General features: G+C 46.9%; 1 protein-coding gene across 1 annotated transcript; it reads right to left on the reverse strand.

Moving 5' to 3' along the window:
- Positions 1–887: 887 nt before the first annotated feature.
- On the reverse strand, positions 888–18,605 carry GABRE (gamma-aminobutyric acid type A receptor subunit epsilon). The gene is made up of 9 exons (XM_025862761.2): positions 18,511–18,605; positions 14,391–14,608; positions 13,823–13,890; positions 9,717–9,937; positions 8,921–9,003; positions 7,419–7,556; positions 3,278–3,430; positions 2,966–3,165; positions 888–2,685 (listed from the first exon to the last, which is right to left on the reverse strand). Exons 1-9 carry the CDS (start codon positions 18,564–18,566, stop codon positions 2,341–2,343), a joined length of 1,482 nt encoding a protein of 493 aa, XP_025718546.1. The 5' UTR covers positions 18,567–18,605; the 3' UTR covers positions 888–2,340.
- Between the last annotated feature and the right edge of the window lie 516 nt (positions 18,606–19,121).

Consider the following 19,121-nt stretch of genomic DNA (forward strand, 5'->3'; position numbering starts at 1 on the left):
ACCTGACTACTTTTTTTTCTGAATCTTTCCAGTTAAGTGAAAGTGAGGAACTATTTTCCTTGTTCTAAATTATTGCTTGTACTTTGCCATGGATTAGGGCATCAGAAAATTCACAGTAAAAGCATGTGGCTTTCTTACAGGGAAAGTGTTTGAGCATCATTTCAAGAACTTCACAGCAAGAATGTTGGCTGTTCACATGTCATTTTTGTCTCCTCCTTGGTTCTTGTTATTGCTTCTGAGTTCCCTTAGAGTTAGATGTATCACAGGTTGCCAGGGCCAATACTCCCTAATATACCTTTATAGAGTTTTCATTTGAAAGGTGGATTGACCAAGCTCTCCAGACTTACTCACAGCCAAAACAAGTTATTAGGATTCCTGGGATCTGGTTCCACTTCACTATCTGCTTGTGTGACAGTAGATATTCCTCTCTGGGCCTCAGCATCTCCATCTTTACATGATGGCAGTGGGGGAGGAGTGTTCCGAGTCTGATAATCTCCAGGAAACTTCTAGCTTTCTGACTAGGTGAGGTTAGAGCGATGGACAAAGCAAAAAGGACATGGAGGGAAGCAGGGGTATAGGAGCAAGTAAGGGAATCAGTAAAAGGGGGCCACCATTTGGTCACTCTCTTCCCTTCGGTTTTCCACTGACAGAGGGTACATTGTACATGCTTGGTAGGTCTGGGAGTCATGGATGGGAGAGGGGAGCAGACATAATTGGGTCATTGATTTAAGATTTAAATCCTGAACTGAGGACAAACTTGAATGCCTAAGAAACCAGCCACACCTTCATGCTTTGCTGATATATTTATTGATACATTTCCCCTTTTCAAGTGATGGTGACAAAAAGCAGATGTATCTCCCTACCTTACCCACCCACCCCACCCCCCAGTAAAATACAGACACAGATTTCATTCAGCATATACAAGCATTGGGGCGTGTCCAAATTCACCTCACTGGGTTACCAGAGCCAGGAGAGTTTCGGTCTTGGGGGCCCAGGAATTGAGCAGGCCAATGCTGAAGAGAGGCTGCCACTCTGGGCCTTGCCACTGGGGTGCCAGCAGAGGCTATAGAATCAAATCATGGTGAACAGAGCTGCCTAGCCCTGTCATGTGGTCTAGAAGGTGACAGTGGGCTCCTGAGTAGTTTCCAGTGAGATCCACAGTGCCACAGAAATCTGTGCCTCAGGGTTCTCATCTGCAAAATGGGGATAAGAATCCTGCCCTGAATATATCACAGGGCTATGATGAGGCTCAAAATAGAAATAATTTGTCAAAAGTGCTTTGCAAAAGGTAAAGTGCTATACAAATTTAAGGGAATTCAATTCATTGATTGTGATTGTGAGTGCCCCAGGATAAGAGTGGACTGGCTCATGGGTCCAGGGGCCAAGGAATTGGCAAAACTATTATGTGTGTGCCTTTAGAGGGCACCAATCTGTGCCAGTAATGTCCACTGCAAAGCAAAGTTCTCTTAGTTTCTTGGCCCCAAGAAGTGACCATGGCCTAGCACCTGGGTCGGGGCTGGGAAAACCACTGGGGAAGTTACAGAAAACGTCACAGGGGTCAAGGAGGAGGAAGAAGGTGGCATACAAAGCAGGGAGTCATTACTATTATCACACACAAAAATAGATACCCAATGGATGCAAGGCATTGAATTTGTAGTGCAGATGAGGGATGGAGGTGAGGGTCGGGGGAGGAGATGGCACAGCAGCAGAGGGAGATACTATTCCAAAGAGGCTCAATTGCTGGCTCCTTTCCTCCTAAAAGTATAATGCCAGTGTCTATCTGCAGGGGAAGGGAGGGCAGGAAGACAAAACCAAGAATATCATAATCTGATCTAAGGACTAGGGTCCCCTTCCCCTTTACACTGCTGCCCAACATTTTAAGGAGATGTCAGGAACAGGCAAGCAGCTGGTCTATGCACTTTGAGGCTGAGGCCAGAGCTGGGCCTGGAGCACCACAAAGGCAGTATTGTTTCTGGAAAAAGGCAGTGGGTATCGGCACTGGGAGATAGCTAACCTACTCATACATGGGCACGGTCTTAGGGAGCTAGTCACTGACAGCCTGCAATATTTAAGCCTGAACATCATTAATGCCCCTTGAGGAATAGAGAGATGGGCCATTTTACTTGAAATGGACTGCCATGGAGAGTCAGTGAATGGGCCAGGTAGGGGAGAGGGCCAGCAAAGAGCAATTCTATTCAGGCTTGTATTTGGGGAATGGGGAAGGAAAGACACTCCCTTGTTGCTCCTGTTGCTGCTGCTGCTTTCCTCTGACTCCCTTGACAGGGGCTGTGGGACCTCCTGGGGAACTGGGGAGGCTGCCCACAGGGTACCAGTTGGCACCTACAAGTTAAGGCAAACAAGCCAGTAGAGCACATTGAAGAAGAAGAAGGTCACCGGGAAAACAACTCGTGAGTAGTTATCCAGGCGGTAGATGTGGATGAAGAGGCGGCCCTGTTGCCAGATACTGCCCTCGCAACTGGGAACCACGCAGAAGTACTTCTTGCACCACTTGCAGCAACCACCAGGGCTCTGGATGGTATCTCGGCTGAGAAACTGCTGAGCTGGGCAAGATGGACCCTCCTCTCCATCACTCTCTTCAGAGTCTTCGATCTGGCACACAAAAGCTTCTGGATGCTGGTGGGCACGGGCACAGGGAGGGGTAAGGGCATGGGCACGAATAGGTGGCTGAAACGGAGAAGTAAAGAAGTGGGAAAAGTCAAAGATGAATCAAGTTTAGGTGCTGCCCCAAGGTTTCTGGAGGTTCTGTCCTTGGCATACTGTTTTTTGACTACCCCCCTCATTCCCAGCATGACATCAAAAAGTTTATTCAACTCTGCCACCAACTTCAGGTTCCCCACCCCATCACTTGGTGAACTGGCCATCCATGTGCCATTAGTCCTAGTGCCCTCACTTGCATGCCTCCACACTCCAAAAGCTTGCCACCACTCCCATACCCAGGTCATACATGGCGAAGTTTTAGAGAAGCACGGGGTTTCATCCGGTTGTAGGTCAGAAAGTTGAGCACAGCAAACTCCATCAGAGCACAGAAGCAAAAGACGAAGCAGATGGCAATATAGAAATCCAAGGCTGTGATATAGGAGACACGTGGGAAATTCTTACGGGAAAATGTGCCCAGTGTGGTCATGGTGAGTACAGAGGTTATTCCTGTGAAAGCACAGTAGTAGAGGTGGGCTCAGCTACCGATCCATATATTACACTGCTGAAAGGACCCTTGAGAAAGCAATTCTGTGCCCGTTTGTATGTATTGCCCACTTACCTAAAGAGGTCCTGGCTGGAGCAGAGTCTTTCTTGATCCAAAAGGAAACCCAGGAGAGCATTGTGGTCACAGAAGAAGGGACATAGTTTTGAAAGGCTACAAAGCCAAACCGCCTGCTCACACTGAAGAAAAGCGTCATGACCATGAAATCACCTGAAAGACATAAAAAATACCACTTCATTACAGCACCGACATGAGGGTTTCCCCAGATAGGACATGCACATTAAGGGTCTTGTTCAGCTCATGGGCTCCACACCACAGTCCTAAGATAGAGGCACATTATTCCAGTGCCTTATACAGAGAATCAGAAGAAACCCAGAGAGGAGACTCATTGCAAGACCCATGGTCAGTTAAGAGCTAAGCCAAGGCCAGAAACCTCATCGCTTCTTTCTCAGCCCACTGCCCCACACCCAGTGTCTGTTTTCTGAGAGTGGCAGAAGTGTAAGATGAAAGTGAAAAAAATCAGTTAGCCCTCTAGGTATCAGGACCACATAGCTACTGTCCAGATGGATGACAGAGACCTTCACATCCATTAAGGTGTCATATCTAATCTGTAGAATCATAGCCTGACACATGCACTACTGGCCTTTACAATGTATACTCTCAGGGAATAAACCAAGAGTGCTTTGTGCTGTGGTGGGGGAAGCACAGAATCCATTTGGCCTCCTTCCTATTCATTTGTGTGCTGGTAAAATGCTTTAGTTAGCACTGTTGTATCAAAAGCTAAAAGAAATCACTTGCTCATCCCAAACCTCTGGTCGTTCCCTATTCCACAACAGCTATAGAATCAAATGCACACTCTAACCTGACACTAAAGGCCCACCATGACCTGGCTCTAACTGACATCTTATACACACACATGCGAACACACACACCTTCCTGTAAGCTAATCCCATACACTCTCAGATTCCCTGAGATGGCTTGCCTAAGTTCACCAATATCCAAAACCTAGACTGCCTGTCCTTAGTCTATTACCCTAATCCAAACTGAATATTTCAAGAAAATAGAAGAATTAGCTGAAAGTGAAAATTGGGGCATCATGTCCTTGATGTTGTTTCTTCCCCTATACAGTGATGGCTCTTATAGTACCTAATGAAAACCTACATCTCTAGTTGGCACCTTCTATTAGACCCTTCACGATGCCTTATATTCTGACACACTCATCCCAAACACTCTGTGTTCTCATCATGACCCCAGAGACTCTGGGGGCTTTCCTGAGCCCAGAAACTTCCATTTTATTTTCAACATCACATAGGGTTTGTGATAGCTCAAATTCTGGCTCCTTAGTGAAGCTAAATTCCAAACTTCTACCTAAATGGTGCTGTAAAATTCCTTGGCTTTGAGTTAGGTGGGCTTTTTAAATCTCTCATGTAAGCCCTGTGGCTTGCCTCTTGCCTATCCAAGCCCAGCATGGGCTGGAACTTAGCAGATGCTCAGTGACTCTTGCTACTGCCTGGCAATAGCTTGGTAAAGCAGACCAGAACACTAACATGTCCACATGTCCTCTTATTTTGGAAAGTAGATCACCTGCATAGCAGGTCTAGGTATGTTGGAGCTAAACAAGAAGAGCAGCCTTTCTTACTCACCTTGGCAGCACTGACACTTAAAGGGCAAGAGTTCTCTGGAAAAAGGTAAGGATGTGGCCTGGGGTCAGTGGAATATCTGTATTCAGAGTAGTAACTGTGGGGATAGAACTCCTCCCCCAGGGCTGCTGCAGGAACCACTCACACTTGCCTACTGGCCAGAATGTATTTACCAAGTTCTTAGTTCTCTTGCCCTGGGGTCTTGACTGCAATTTAAAACAGCCCTATTTAGCTACAATTACTCCCTGCAAAATATATATTCTTGTTGCAAGATTTATTATCCTATCAGCTTTTCCTATGTTTATCTCATTTATTCCAGCCAAAGAACAACCTTCTCCACCTGTCAAGATATGGAAATTTGTTTCTGAAAGCTGAGGGAAGGATACTAACACATAATTTCTTATTCCTGAGGAATAAAGGAGCATGGGTAAGGGAAAAAACGTATCTGGGGCTGAGGAGCCAAAGTCAAAACCAAGCAAAACAACCCCCCCCCCCAAAAAAAAAATTAAAGATGCTTCTGCTCATCTCTCATTTGGCCAGACCAGAGTTGGTCTCTGTGCTGTTAGAGGAACATAATTTAATAGACTGTGTCCAGAGGACTGGGATTAGAAGAATGAGTGGACCCTAAGCTGTGAAGAACAAGAAGGAAAAGAAACTAGACTTCAGAGTCTATGAAAGATTGTGACCCTGGACTAGGACCATAATACTGGTCCTTTAATGTTGACCCCATGGAAGAGTGACCGGGCTTACCGTAAGTTCAGTAGTTCTAGGGAAAAATAACTAGGTCTAAAGGGTAGGAGTTCCAGAAATTCCAATTTCAGATGAACAGGGAGTTTTCTGAGGGACAGAGTTGTCCAGAGAAGGAAGAATCTCCCTTGTGAGAAAGTGAAGTCCTAATCATGGGTAAGACTCCATCAGAGTCTCAATAGCCACCAGTGAAAAGTTAACTCACTCACTGGGGGCAAGGCTGCACTCTCTGAAGCCTTCTGAAGCAGAGATTCTCTGGTTCAAGGCCCAAGGTGACCAAAGTAGCAAGCTACCACAGCATTCTGAACCCTTCGGAGCTGGTACATAAATCTGCTTCAGATAGAAAGAACTGCCCAGAGGCTGATGGGAAAAGTTTGGGACCAGCCTCAAAGAGAACTATGATATTGGAGAAAGCATAATTAAAGAACAACTAGGCTGTAGCAGAAGAGAAAGAAGCCCTCCTCCTTCTCCCCCAAGAACCCTCCTCTCTCCCAAGGAGGGCTGGTGCTTACCTATTGTCATTGCTTTGGTGATGATGCTGGCTCTGGGGCTTTGTAGTCACTAGGGCACCATTTTGAAACAATGCACAACCATCTACTAAACGGAACCACTAGTGACTTGAAAGCCCCTGGGCCTTGTCTCTTCTGCCACTTTTGATGATGGGTCCCCACCTGTCTGGGAAAACTGAGGTGCAGCAAGGCAAGAGGCAGGCCCATGGTTAGCTGGCAGAAGAGCAAGGATCCCAAGTCAAAGGTAGCACAACTGCTTACCCAGAGACCCTGAGAAAAACAAAAGCATTTGTAAAATAGCCCTCTGCCCCTGCCTAGTACTGTGCAAGCAAAGCTCTAGCCAGATGAGCATGAGCTATTCCTCACCCAGTGACCAACTCTGTAAGTGCAGCAAAGCAGATTTTCTGCCTAGCCACACAGAAACAAAGCAAGACTCCTTCGATGGCAAATGGCTGGTTGGGTGACTGGCTCCATCTGCATTCTGGAAACGATGAGGGCAGTGCCTCTACTGCCCTGACTTGGTCAGTACATGTGAAGAGGGTTTCCAGGGCTGCTCTGGGAGCAATCCTGGAGAGGTCCCTTAGAGTCTCATTGAGATCACCTAGGAACACAAGCAAAGACACTCATATCTGATTGGAAGCTGACATTGAAAAGATCCAGGATCCTCCCCTTTAGTCCTTGTTAGGTACAAAGTCAGAAAACCAAAGATCACCATGTCCATGTTGAATCCACCATGAAGGCTTTGACAGGAATCTGTGTTTGTTAGAGCTGCTTCTTTAAAATAAACGTTGATGTAGTAGCAATTGTAACTGCTGAAACTTCCCCCATACTATCCCAGCCCTCACCTAGCCGAGCTTAGAACTCTAGCTTCCACTTCCCATTAGGACCAACTTTGTTTTCCACTCAACCAGTTTGAATTGGTTCTGGGTATGGAGAACTCACATGAGCTCCATTCCCCAAAGTCATCCAAGCAGGCCGGTTGTAACAAAGAGCTAGAAACTGAAGGGTCTACATGACAAAGCTAGTTGCAAATCCTGACAGCAATAAAACTTTAACTACTTACCTACCATCTCAGGGACTTGGCAAAGCACTTACTTCTTTGCAGATGAGACTGAGATGTAGTTAGAAAGTCTCAGTTTCCTCTGCAAACAGTTGTAAGTGCTTAGCATTTACAAGACAGGAATCATGTTCTACATTTCCATGGGATGATTACATACATTTATATGTATGGATGGCCACGTCCAGTCATCCCTACCACCCCCCTGGGCCTCTGCCTAACCCTGGTTTCAAAGGCACACGTACCAGCTGGGGTTGAGATAGTTTCAGTAGTGTTGGTCACTCCTGTAAAATCAAACTGAAAGAGCTTCCAGGAATTCTTCTCATTGATTTCAAGCTTGAAATCTTCCCATTTGTAGATCATCTCACTCTCAGGATAGGAAACTGTAAAGCAACATGGGAAGGAGGGTCCTGTGAGACTGGGAAGCCCAGCTGTCTCCACCAACATGGAGTCTGAGCAATGCCTTGGAGTCCTGACTCTGGCCTCACCAGCTGTGGGACCTTGCCCCTCTTACCTCATTGTTGAAGTCCATTCAGTACGTGCATTTACTGAGCATTCCTTAGTACCAGGCTCTGTGCTGGAAATATAAAGATGAGCAAGGCAGGAGCCTTGCCCTCAAATATTCACATTTTATTGAGTAAGATAGTAAGTATACTTCTGTAATTGTTGGAAGTGCTGAGAAACCTCCACCCATGGGACAGTGGAAAAACAGAGGAGGGAAAGACCACTTGGGGACACACCCAACAAAGATTTCATAGAGTAGGTAATGTTTCCAATAAATCTTAAAAGCTAAGTAAAATATTCTCTGTATGGGTGAGGCTGAAAGGGTGAGGAGGGCGTTCTATGCATAGAAAGGTGAAAATGCCTGATGGATTATGGAAATGCCCAAAGTTCAGGATGGCTAACTCACAGAGGCTGGATGAAGCATACAGGAATGGGTAATAGGGGCCAGTTAATGAAGTACCTTGAGGGTCATTCTAAGGAATTTGGAATTGATCCATCACAGTTCAGGGAGGATTTGAAGCTAAAACATGACTGGTCTAGATGATGATTCAGCCAGGTCACCCTGGTCATTATATGAAGATGGCTTGTTGACAGGGAGACAAGTTTTGGGAGGCCAATGCAGGAATCTGGGCGCAATAAAATGAATGAAGGCAGGAATCAAAGTTGCGGCAGTGAGAATGCAGAGAAATAGGATCAACAGAGACTCAGGAGGGAAAACCAACAAGATGTGTTGATTGATTAGATGTAGGAGGTGATGGAGAAAGAAGCATCAAAGTTCTTGGCTTGGACAACTGAGTGGCTGATGGCGCCTTTCAATGAGACAAATGTGAACACAGAGGCAACACATTTGTTTTGGGGGTAGAGGTTGGGAGGAGACAATGTATTTAGTTCTGGACATGTTTGGTTTTAAAGTGAAGATGTTGTGAAAGCCCAAGTGGAAGATGGCAAAGACCTAAGCCAAGGTACTGACAGTGGAGATGGAGAGGAGCAGACATACTTGAATTACACTTCAGAGGTGGGTGACTGACTTGAGATGGAGTGGAAGGAAGAGGGAAGAACCCAACACGAGGTCCAGGTGAAGCAACACAGTATTGTCAGCAGGAAAGGAGATGAGGAGGCTCTGGGCAAACCTGGCACCATCTTAGGAGAAAAGCAGAGGCAGAAAAATGGAAAGGGCAAGGATGAGAAAAAAGAAGGGGCTCAGCATGACTCTGGGGCCCCAGAGACCTAAGAAGGTACTCACAGCTAGAGAAAGACAGAGGGCAAGAGTGAGAATCCATTGGAAATTTGAGCATGTGGAGTAAACATCCAGCATCAATGGTCATCCTGGAAGGGAGAAAGGAGCCTCATTAGGCTGGCCCTGAGCATTTAGGTATCCACCCACCTTGGGCCAGGGGACCACCACCAATGAGTGGCAACAGTAGGATTTGAAACAAAGAGCTCAAAGGAGAGACAAAAAGAGAGGAAGAACAGCTTGAAAGTATCTGGCTACTTTGGTTTCCATCATCAGAGGAATGTGTGGACCAATTTAGATGGGCTTTAGTTTCTTACCCATCCCAGCTTCCAGGACTTGCCAACATTCTCCCACTCTCTACCACCTTCCCACCTCATACCACCGATAACACAACCTTCCCCTGCCAGACATTCAAATGTCTAGCCTGCTCTTAGGTATCTTTCCAACCGCTGTGTTGCTGCTCCGCCTGGACAATTCCACCACCGTGGACGTGTCTTTACATCCAGTGCCCACTTGGGATGGAATTGTCCAGGCAATGCAGTCGTACTCTAGTGGGGAGAGGGGGACCTGTGGACTGGGAGCCAAATAACTGGGTACCAGTCCCAGCTCTGCCATGAACTTGGTGTGTGGCCTTAGGTAATCTTTCTATTTTGAGGGCTGGTGTCTGTATCTATACATAAGGGGGTTGAGCTCAAGGTCTAGCAAAGCTGGAAAGGCCCTTAGAAATATCATTCAGGATGAAACCTATATCCATGGTTCTTTGGTAAAAAGAGTCCCAAGAGGTAATTCCAGAGGCTTGACATACCTAATTGTGTACAACACTTTGCCATCCTTGTGGATGCGAACCATCTGGTTGGGCATGGTGATCACATGCTCTTGAGTCCTCTTAGAATTCCTAAAAAAGGTGTCTGGGATCCATAGCTGGCTCACCATGTTGCCATTAAGAACAAAACTCTCAAAGCTGCCATTGTAACGGAGGCGTTCATCATACCAGGTCTGGCAGAAGGTGATGTCAATGGTGTATTCCTGGTGGGATTGAGAGAAAAGCACACACCTAGAGCTGTACAGGCAAAGAGTATTCTCATGCCGTCCTGTGAAGGGTCTATTGAGCAGATAGGAACCTACTTAGGTTTGCACAGAGGAAGACAACATGAATTGGGCTGTAGGAGTTTTCTAGTTCCAGGTATTCCCAAAAGAAAGGAACATTCCCAGATAAACAACAATCAGGGAAGACACATTTCATCTAGAAACAGACAGGCAATGGTGACTTAATTGCGCAGGCTGGGCTCATCACATCACCACTACCTGGTAGGGTTATGGGGTTACTCCAGCCAGGTTAACACCCTCTCAGCCTCCACATTTCCATAGCAAACCAAAGATTTCAACTCAAAATCATCTTAAACGTTACAAATACACACACACGTTTGGTTGTATATGATGAAGTTTCCCCTTTTAGGGTTTATTTGGGGAACACAAATGTTAATTAACCTCAATCCTTCATTCTTCAGACTTATATTTTAAAATGAAGTGCTTTGAGAAGTGTGTATTTAGTCTCATGTTTTTTGAATAATTGTTTTGTTTTGTTTTTCATTTTAAACAAGGACACCTGACCTCTGAATGTGTGTGTGCATATGCATAGCTATACCTGTGATTATTTGGTCTCCAGATGATATTATCTATCCCATAAACTGTCTGTTAAACATTGAGAAGGATGTTTTTTTAATTCTTTTATTGTTATGTTAATCACCATACATTACATCATTAGCTTTTGATGTAGTGTTCCATGATTCATTGTTTGTGCATAACACCCAGTGTTCCACGCACAACGTGCCCTCCTTAATACCCATCACCAGGCTAACCCATCCCCCACCCCCTTCCCCTCTAGAACCCTCAGTTTGTTTTTCAGAGTCCATCGTCTCTCATGGTTCGTCTCCCCCTCCGACTTACTCCCCTTCATTCTTCCCCTCCTGCTACCTTCTTCTTCTTTTTTTGTTTCTTAACATATATTGCATTATTTGGTTCAGAGGTACAGATCTGTGATTCAACAGTCTTGCACAATTCACAACGCTCACCATAGCACATACCCTCCCCAATGTCTATCACCCAGCCACCCCCTCCCTCCCACACCCCACCGCTCCAGCAACCCTCAGTTTGTTTCCTGAGATGAAGAATTCCTCATATCAGTGAGGTCATATGATACAAGAAGGATGTTTAATAGGAAGAAGCATGAGAAGCTAGAGGTTTGCACTACTGGTATTGAAGGGCAAAAAACAGACTGTAATAGAATTGCAAGTAGTGTGAAGAACAAGTGCCAGAACTAGGCCAAGGGGGAAACTTGAGGGCTAGCCCAACTTCCTTTACTTTAAAGGTAGGGAAACTGAGGCTCAGAGAGAAAAGGACCTGTCCAAAGTCACACAAATAGCTAATGGCAGCATATTGACTCTGATGCTCGGAGAACCATTACCATGACCTTGCCCTGGGATGGTCTTCACTGATTTCCCTCTCTAGTGCTTATTTCACTTGCACCAATAATCCATTTGGGTACCAAGGTCCAATTTTCCCCTGTAGAATCCCTAGGTCTTTCTCCTGAGTTATCTTGCATCAAACAATGAACACCAAGCAGAAACCTACAGCTTAGAGGCCAGTAGAGCCCTCAAGGGAAAGCTTGGCTTTGCTGCCTAGGCCAAGAGGTGTTGAGAGCCATTGCCAAATTGCTGGGAGCTAGCCTACCAGACTGAGAAGGTTCCCTGGAGTAGTCCAGAGAAGCAGACAGAAAAAAGCCTAACTACCATTCAAATGGAAGCCCCCAGCCCTGCTCCAGCCAGCCCCACCAGCCTTCATAGGTGGCCTTCAGAGTGTTTCTACAGTCCCAAGTAGCTGGCAGTTCCAACTTGGCCTATGGAGCCTCCTTCATTCCTAGGCCATGTGAACTATAGCTAGGGGAAGTCTTCCCTCCACAATCCATGCATGCTGTGCTCTTGCTCTATGTCAGTGTTTCAAATGAGCATTTAATTTCTATTTAACCAGATACCAATTGTAAATTCATTACACAGCAACTGATAACTAACAGTTCAATTTTTCCCCAGTTTGACAAGGGAGCTTGGGTTGTACATCTTTTTTAGCTCAGCTGAAACTCTAGAAATTCAGTGTCAAGGAATTGGCTTAATTAGGATTGCTTGCAACAATTATCACAGCAAAAAAGCCTTAGCAACTGTTGATGCTATGACGGGCAATTATTCCCAGACTGGTCACTGCCTTCTAAGCTTAGGCTAGATGTTTCAAAAATTTAACCAGGAAACTGGTAGAAACATTTGATTTAAATCTCCATGCTATGGGCTCGGGTTTCTCTCCCTAAGAACTAATCCTATGCTCTACGCAGCATCTGATTAGCTGAGGGGTGTAGGAACTCTCTTTGAACCAACCACACTCCTTCTGTAACAGAATGCTTGCTGAGAGGCTCAGTTGCTTCAAACGTAAAATGAAGATCCCAGTGGCAGCCTTACCTGCCATAAGCTGTCACGAGGGTCCAAGGAGACAAGTATGCTCTGTTCATTGGTTGTGTGAGAGAGATACACACTCCCTCCTTACCAAATACAAAACTCCACAGTGTTACCAAGGAAAAGTAGACTGTACAAGAACTGAGAACTCCCACAATTTTAAAGAACTATTTGGAAATATGTAAAAGACCAGACTTCTTGGGGGAAATTTAATACCACATGAGTATTTGGCATCTTCTAAAGGCACTTGGCCTAGGTTAAAGCCGCACTTTATTGGCCAAAGAAAATCGAGTTGTTGGCTCCTCTTTGCACGAGTTCTGTGCTGCATGACAGGTTCAGTGGCTGCTAAGTTATTAGACTGTATTCCTTGGGCTTGTTAGGTATCAGGGAAAAAAAGTGACTTCTATAGTACATCTTTCATAATTCATTTGCTCAGTTAACATATACTGAGTCCTTGACACCAAGGAAACCATAATCAGGAGAACAAGGCAGATAAAGAGCACATAATTACAATACAATGAGGTAGGGAAGATCAGGTAAACAACTATGATACAAGCTAGAAAAATCTGAATCCCAAAGAGAGGAGTGTGGTGTGAGTACGAAGGGAACAATTAATAGCTGTGGAGGTCAGAGAAGATGCCATTAGAGATAGACCCTGAAGGATAAGATTATGACAAGTAGAAAATTGGAGCAATGGCATTCCAAACAGGAAATAGCTTGAACAAAGACTCAAAGGTACAAGGTGATTTGGTAATACCCATACTCTAGTGTGACTAGAGCATGTGGTCTCTAAAGGGGTGGAAAAAAAATAAAATCAGAGCTCTGGGTTGGCTCCAGTCATGGAGGGCCTTGACCACTAAAGCGTGGTGTTGAACTTCACGCTTTAAGCCAGGTCAGACCTACAGGAGGCACATCACACGGGAGGCTACTGGGTCAGTAGGTAGACTGGGGTAGGCAGAAACCTTGAATTTTGCATATTCCAAGGAGAGATAAGAGAGGCTAACTGAGGATGGTCCTGACACTAGAATGATAGTAATGGAAAAGGAAAGAGAAATGAGAGAAGCAGTCTTACAACAAGAGTTAGTAACTATAGACTTAAATCTATAAAAATCACTATCAGAAAAAAAGAGCAGTTCCATTGTGGTGTTTAAAGTTGCTTTATTATTTTTATTTTGAATGGAAGACTAGAAGATATGGTCAGGACTCTGAAAGTCCTCTTCAGGCAGCAAGGGACTTACCTTTTCCCACCTTCTAGAGTAGAGTCAGTGTTGGTTACAATATCCCCTCTCCAAAACAAAAACAAAACCAAAACCACAAAACTCTTAGACACAGAGCAGAAAAAACAAGTATGTGAAAGGGCCCATGGGTCAGCTCTCTGGGCTACGAGACACTGTAATCAAAAATCAGTACTCACCATGTCCAGAATAGAGATAGGACCAAGAGTGTTGACAGAGAGCTCAACAGTGACCACAGTGGGCTTTTCTGCAAAGGAAACAGACGTGGCCGAAGTAAGTGTCAAATAGGGGCAGGGACAGGGGAGGGTATGGTCAGAGGGGAGAACAGGGAGATGGGTGAGGACTAGAGACATGGTTTCAACATCCAGACCTATTTCTTTCTTTGTTCTTTCATGGCAAGATCCAATGCACAGACTGTTAAGAGCTGGACATACCTTGAAGGTCAGTCATCTAGTCTACTCATCTTATTTTATCTTACCATATCTTCTAGTCTTTCATTCAAAATAAAAATAATAAAGCAACTTTAAACACCACAATGGAACTGAGGGGGAAAAAAGAAAAAAAAAAGTCTAGACCAAGGTCAAGAGCACTGCTGAGACTAGAGTTGATATCTCTTACCTGACAGGTCAGCAGCAGATGTTCCTGGCCATGTGCACGACACCATCACCAATACCCTACACCCATTATCCACACCTCTGCCCTCAACCTCCTGCTCCAGGAGGGGAAGAACTATGTTCTGCTACTCACCACCTATGCCAGGGCGCAATTTGTGGTCATAGTTGTTCAGGATGCTGTTCAGAATGTGAGTGGCTGCTGGCAGTTTCCCAAGTCTGCGATGGGGACCAGTAAGGGTGGGCGTTGTTTCCTCAAAGAGGAGCTTCTTTTCAGGAGCCTGGAGCTGGGGCCCATAGACGTCCTCATGGGCAGAGGGTCCATTTTCTGATTCAACATGAGGTTCTTCACTCCTGGAACAAAAAACCAAACAAACAAACAAAAGAATGAAGCTCTGTTCTCCACTCTGTAGGGACCCCAGCTGAGGCCTTTTGGGACAGAAGCAAACCAAAGTAAGTCTGCATCCCAAGGCATAAAGAATGACGGGTAACAGCAAATTTTGAGCTAGTAACAGATTATATTTGTTAATTTCGTCTAAATCTTGCTGCTTTTGGGGGACTTCCCATACTATCCTTCCTTTATGGTAATTCTTTATTTTAAAAATATCCCAATAACAAAACCAAGCTCAAGATTTTAAAAGAACTTCTCAGTGTAAGATGAAGAGGGTATTGGTATATGAGCTTTGGCCAATCAGCTGCCGTTACTAGCCCTGGTCTCCAGTCTGCCTGACCAGCACCGCCAGGGAGCAAATGGGCAGGCAGAGGGCCAGGATTGCTGAGAAACACTCCAGAAAGCCAGAATAGCCTCTCCCATAGAGAGCTAGGACACCGTGGGAATATTCTGCATTTCTTTGCTTTTCTGGTATTCACTGCTTTGGAGTTGGGGGCCAGGGATGAGGGGAAGCTCTGAGCACTGAGAAAAGGCAGGAGTCCTTTACTCAGAGACTGTCATCCAGGAGAGATGGCCGACTGAAGTCCAGCCTGAATGCCACAGCGATGCACCACAGCCAAAAAATAAGAATTAATTTAAATAAAACAAAAAATTAAAAAGCCATCTGGCAATGTATGAAACTCACGGATGGTGTTAGAAGTTAGGGTCCCGGTACTTTTGCTGGGAAGCAGTGAGGAAGTGGGCTTCAGGGGGCTTCTGAGGTTCTGGTCACGTTCTAGTCCCTGATGTGGGTGTATTGATAACAGTGTGGTCATTTTCTGACAACTCACCAGCTACACACTAAAGATTTGAGTACTTTTCTGCATATATGTTCCAATTCAATAAAAAATTGTTTTGAAAAATAAAAATGCTAATAAAAATCTGCTAATATATGGATCTTATTTGGATCCTGATTTCAAAAGGCAAACTAAAACACAAACAAAAAACATTTATGACACAGCAAGGGAGATTTGAACACTGACTGGATAGTTTCCTCACCATGACAAAATTATTCTAAAATTTTTGGTGTAATAGTGTTATTTTATTATGTGTTTGGAGTCCTTATGACTAGAAATGCATACTAAAATAATTGCATAGGAAATGATATGATGTCTGAGATTTGCTTTAAAATAATTTAGGCTGAAATAGAGAGTGGGTGGGAGACAGAGAAATTAACTGTGGTCACGAATTTGTAATTAATGAGGCTGGTGATGGGTGCATAGGGTTTCACTTTATTGTTCCCCCTACTTTTCTGTATCTTTGAAAAAAATTATAATTAAAAGCTTTTTAAAAACCTTCAGCAAAATTAATCTATGATGTTGTAAAACAGGAGAGTGGTTTCCTTTGGGTAGGAGGGTGTACCGGGTGGGGGCACGTGGTGAAGCTTGTGGGGGATAAGTGGAGAGGACTAGCAACATAGGCAAGGTTTCTGTGGTGCAGACCACAGACAACTTGTGCAGCAAAACGCATTTTTCTGCGGCATTACAAGCTCTTAGAACTGCCTAACTGGCATACAGATGTGCCAGATTTATGCCATTTCTCATGTCTGAAGTGGCTAATTCCCACTCTGGGCAAGGGGAGAACTGAGCCTGAGAAAAAGCAGTTTCCATTTCCAAATAACACATGCAGAAACGTCCTCTTTCCCGGAGGCATCCCCCCCCCCCCAGTCCTCTGACTGTTGGAGGGCAGAGGGAGAACAGAGGCCTGACACCCTGCAAAATGAATGACGTGGCTAGGAGCATGGCACAATCCGGACTGGGACTGCCAGCCAAGACCACCCAAATGTCTGAAGCCAACAACAAGAGCCCCAACGTTCAAGGGGTAAACAAACAAGCAAAAGCCCAGGGACCACTGAAGCCCCCCTGCTCCCAAACTATGTCTGCGATGAAAATGATATCAGAAGGTCTTGAGGTCGCTGTAGTTCTACAGCATTTGCCAGTAAAATACAAACAAAACAAACACACTCATCCAGGAATCCTTGAGGTTAAGGAGCTGCTGACACTGCATACCTTTCCTCAGCCAGCCATTAAGCCCCTTTTCAAGGCTAGAAATAATAAAATCTTGAAAAACACTCATGTACTGGACTAGTGGAATCTTTCCATGGGACCTTTTCATGCACTTACATCCCTCTATATGCAATGGTCCAAGGTGGAGCTGAAACTCCACATCCCCTCCCACTACTGAGGATGCTCTTTCAACTAACCATGGAGGAGGGAAGGAGAGGAGGACGGGACGGGCAATGCTCTAGAAGGAGGCCCACTGGGTTGTTTTTTCCCCCAAATCAGCCCTCTTTTTCACCTTACAGATGAAGAAACTGAATCCCACCTGGGGGAAGGGCTGTGCCCAAAGTCACCACCATTTGAGGCTGAGCTTGGACCAGAGCAAGATTCCCTGGTTTGAGGTGGCCCTTGCCAACACACCCCAAGGCCACCTCCAGCTCTTTGCTGACATCATGGGTTGCCATGCTGACAATGTCTGAACACCAGTTACTTGGCCTTTGCCTCCCCACCCACTCCAGTGGACTGGAAGGGTAGTTTCCATGTCAACAGCCCCTCCTCCCAGCTCTTTTTTTTTCCTGCTCCTCCTGCTTCCTTCTGCCCCCACTCCCAGACCCCATGCCAGCTCTCCCAAACAGTTCAATTCATATCTGGAGGGATGTGGATGGCTGGAAATTCCTAGCACGCATTCAGAAATATTTGCCAAGCCCCTGCTGAGGCCAACCCCCACACCCCAGGACACCGGTGAGCCAGCAGGGAGCCCCACAGCCCCTCCCCTGAAGAGCTTAAGCATTCTGGGGTGAGGAGAGAAGCCATCTCCCCTCTCCCCAAAACAGATAAGCAAGACAGGAGCCCAGTGCCATGGAGACTTCTGGAATGGAAACCGTCTCAAAAATATGAAGCAGTCATCTCCTACTCTATAAAGTCAGAAGTTCAGGGAACAACCTTCCTAGCAAAGTCTCAGGGCCAGAAGAAAGTGTGAAGGAAGCTGGCTGCTCAAGGGAAACCTGATGTTAGCCTTTGTTACAGGGGATGGGGATTGAAATCCAGGACCCAAACCTCAGACCTCAGAGAGTAACAGTCTCTGACCTCAGGCTCTGGTCAGCCCAACACCCAGCAGGGTGTCTGGTGGGAGGGGGGGAGATGAAGGAGGAAAGGGGAGGTTGGCGGCAGAGAGGAGTGGGGTGGATAACTGGGGCGGGAATCCTTGGACTAAATTGGGGCCAGTGCCTGGGACTGGCACCAAGAGACGCGGCGGCAAGGGAAGCAAGTAAAGTCAGAGTTATCTGGCACAGTGCCTGGTAGTTAGTAGGCGCTCAGAAAAAGAAATTTGAATTAGAGGACACACAAGCCAACACTCCAGCATTTAGGCGCAGTTTCGTTCCCCAAGCCCGAGCGTCTTTCTGGGCGCCACCTTCCCAAAGTCTGCCCCAGTCCTCAGAAGCACAAGCCTACGCTGGTCGGTCATCCCGCGGGCCACTCGCTTCTTCCCACTGAAGACCCGGAGAGAAGCGTGCTCGTGTCCCCCGGCCGTCGCCGTGGTTTTGGAGAGTGGGAGTCTGAGGACCGGAGCGGCCAGGGAACAGGCGTCCCGGCTTGCTTCCTGGGCGCTCCTTCAGGGGTCTGGGGTGCCCATCCTAGAGGGAGCGGGTTGGAGGCTGGCAGCGCGTCCCGGGGACCCGGGATCCAGCTAGCTTGCGCAGGGGCTGGGAAAAGGTGGGCGCAGCGCTTGAGGAACGCAGGGGCGCGGGGGTCCGGGGAGCTGGCCTAGCTCCAGGGGAGAGGGAGCTGGGCACAGAGGGCTCCTGGGTCCCGGGATAGAGACTCACCTAGACGGAAGGATTATGGACATGCCCAGGAGGATCAGGAGAACTTTGGTTAACATCGTGGTGGGGACCGGCGCGACCACCTGTGCGGAGGTCGCTGCGCACGGTCTGGCCGCACTGAGCGCGTTGTGCAGGGTTTTGTTGGGCTCCAACTTCCACTCCTCCCACTCGCCCCGCCCCGCCCCGCGCCCCCCACCTTGGCCCCGCCCCCTGAGCCCCGATGGAAATCTCCGACGACTTGTTTGCCGCTGCTGCGGAGAGTAGGGTGGATAGGCTTGGGCGGGCGGAAGGAAGGCGGAGGGAGTAGAGGAGGAGGCCCTGTCACCGAGGCCCCCCGCCCCCCGCCGCCACGACTGCAGCGCTGCCAGACAGCCAGGGGCGGGGGACGGGAAAAGGGAGGAAGAGGCGAGCTGGCGGCGCGGGCCCCAGGCAGGGGAAACCGGAGGCCCGCGGCTGCGGCTGGGAGGGCGGCCACAGACTGGGCCCGGCTAGGCAAGATGGGGGACTGGGTGGGCTCCTGCCTCCTTATAGAATCTCTCCAGTCCGCTAGCGTACCGCGGGATCAAACTGTGGCTTCCAGCCCTCGGCTCCCTCCCCTATCACCTGTTGCATCC

The sequence above is a fragment of the Callorhinus ursinus genome, unplaced genomic scaffold, assembly GCF_003265705.2.
Source record: "Callorhinus ursinus isolate GAN/ISIS: 27379988/994484 unplaced genomic scaffold, GSC_fseal_2.0 scaffold84, whole genome shotgun sequence".
In the NCBI taxonomy this organism is placed as follows: domain Eukaryota; kingdom Metazoa; phylum Chordata; class Mammalia; order Carnivora; family Otariidae; genus Callorhinus; species Callorhinus ursinus.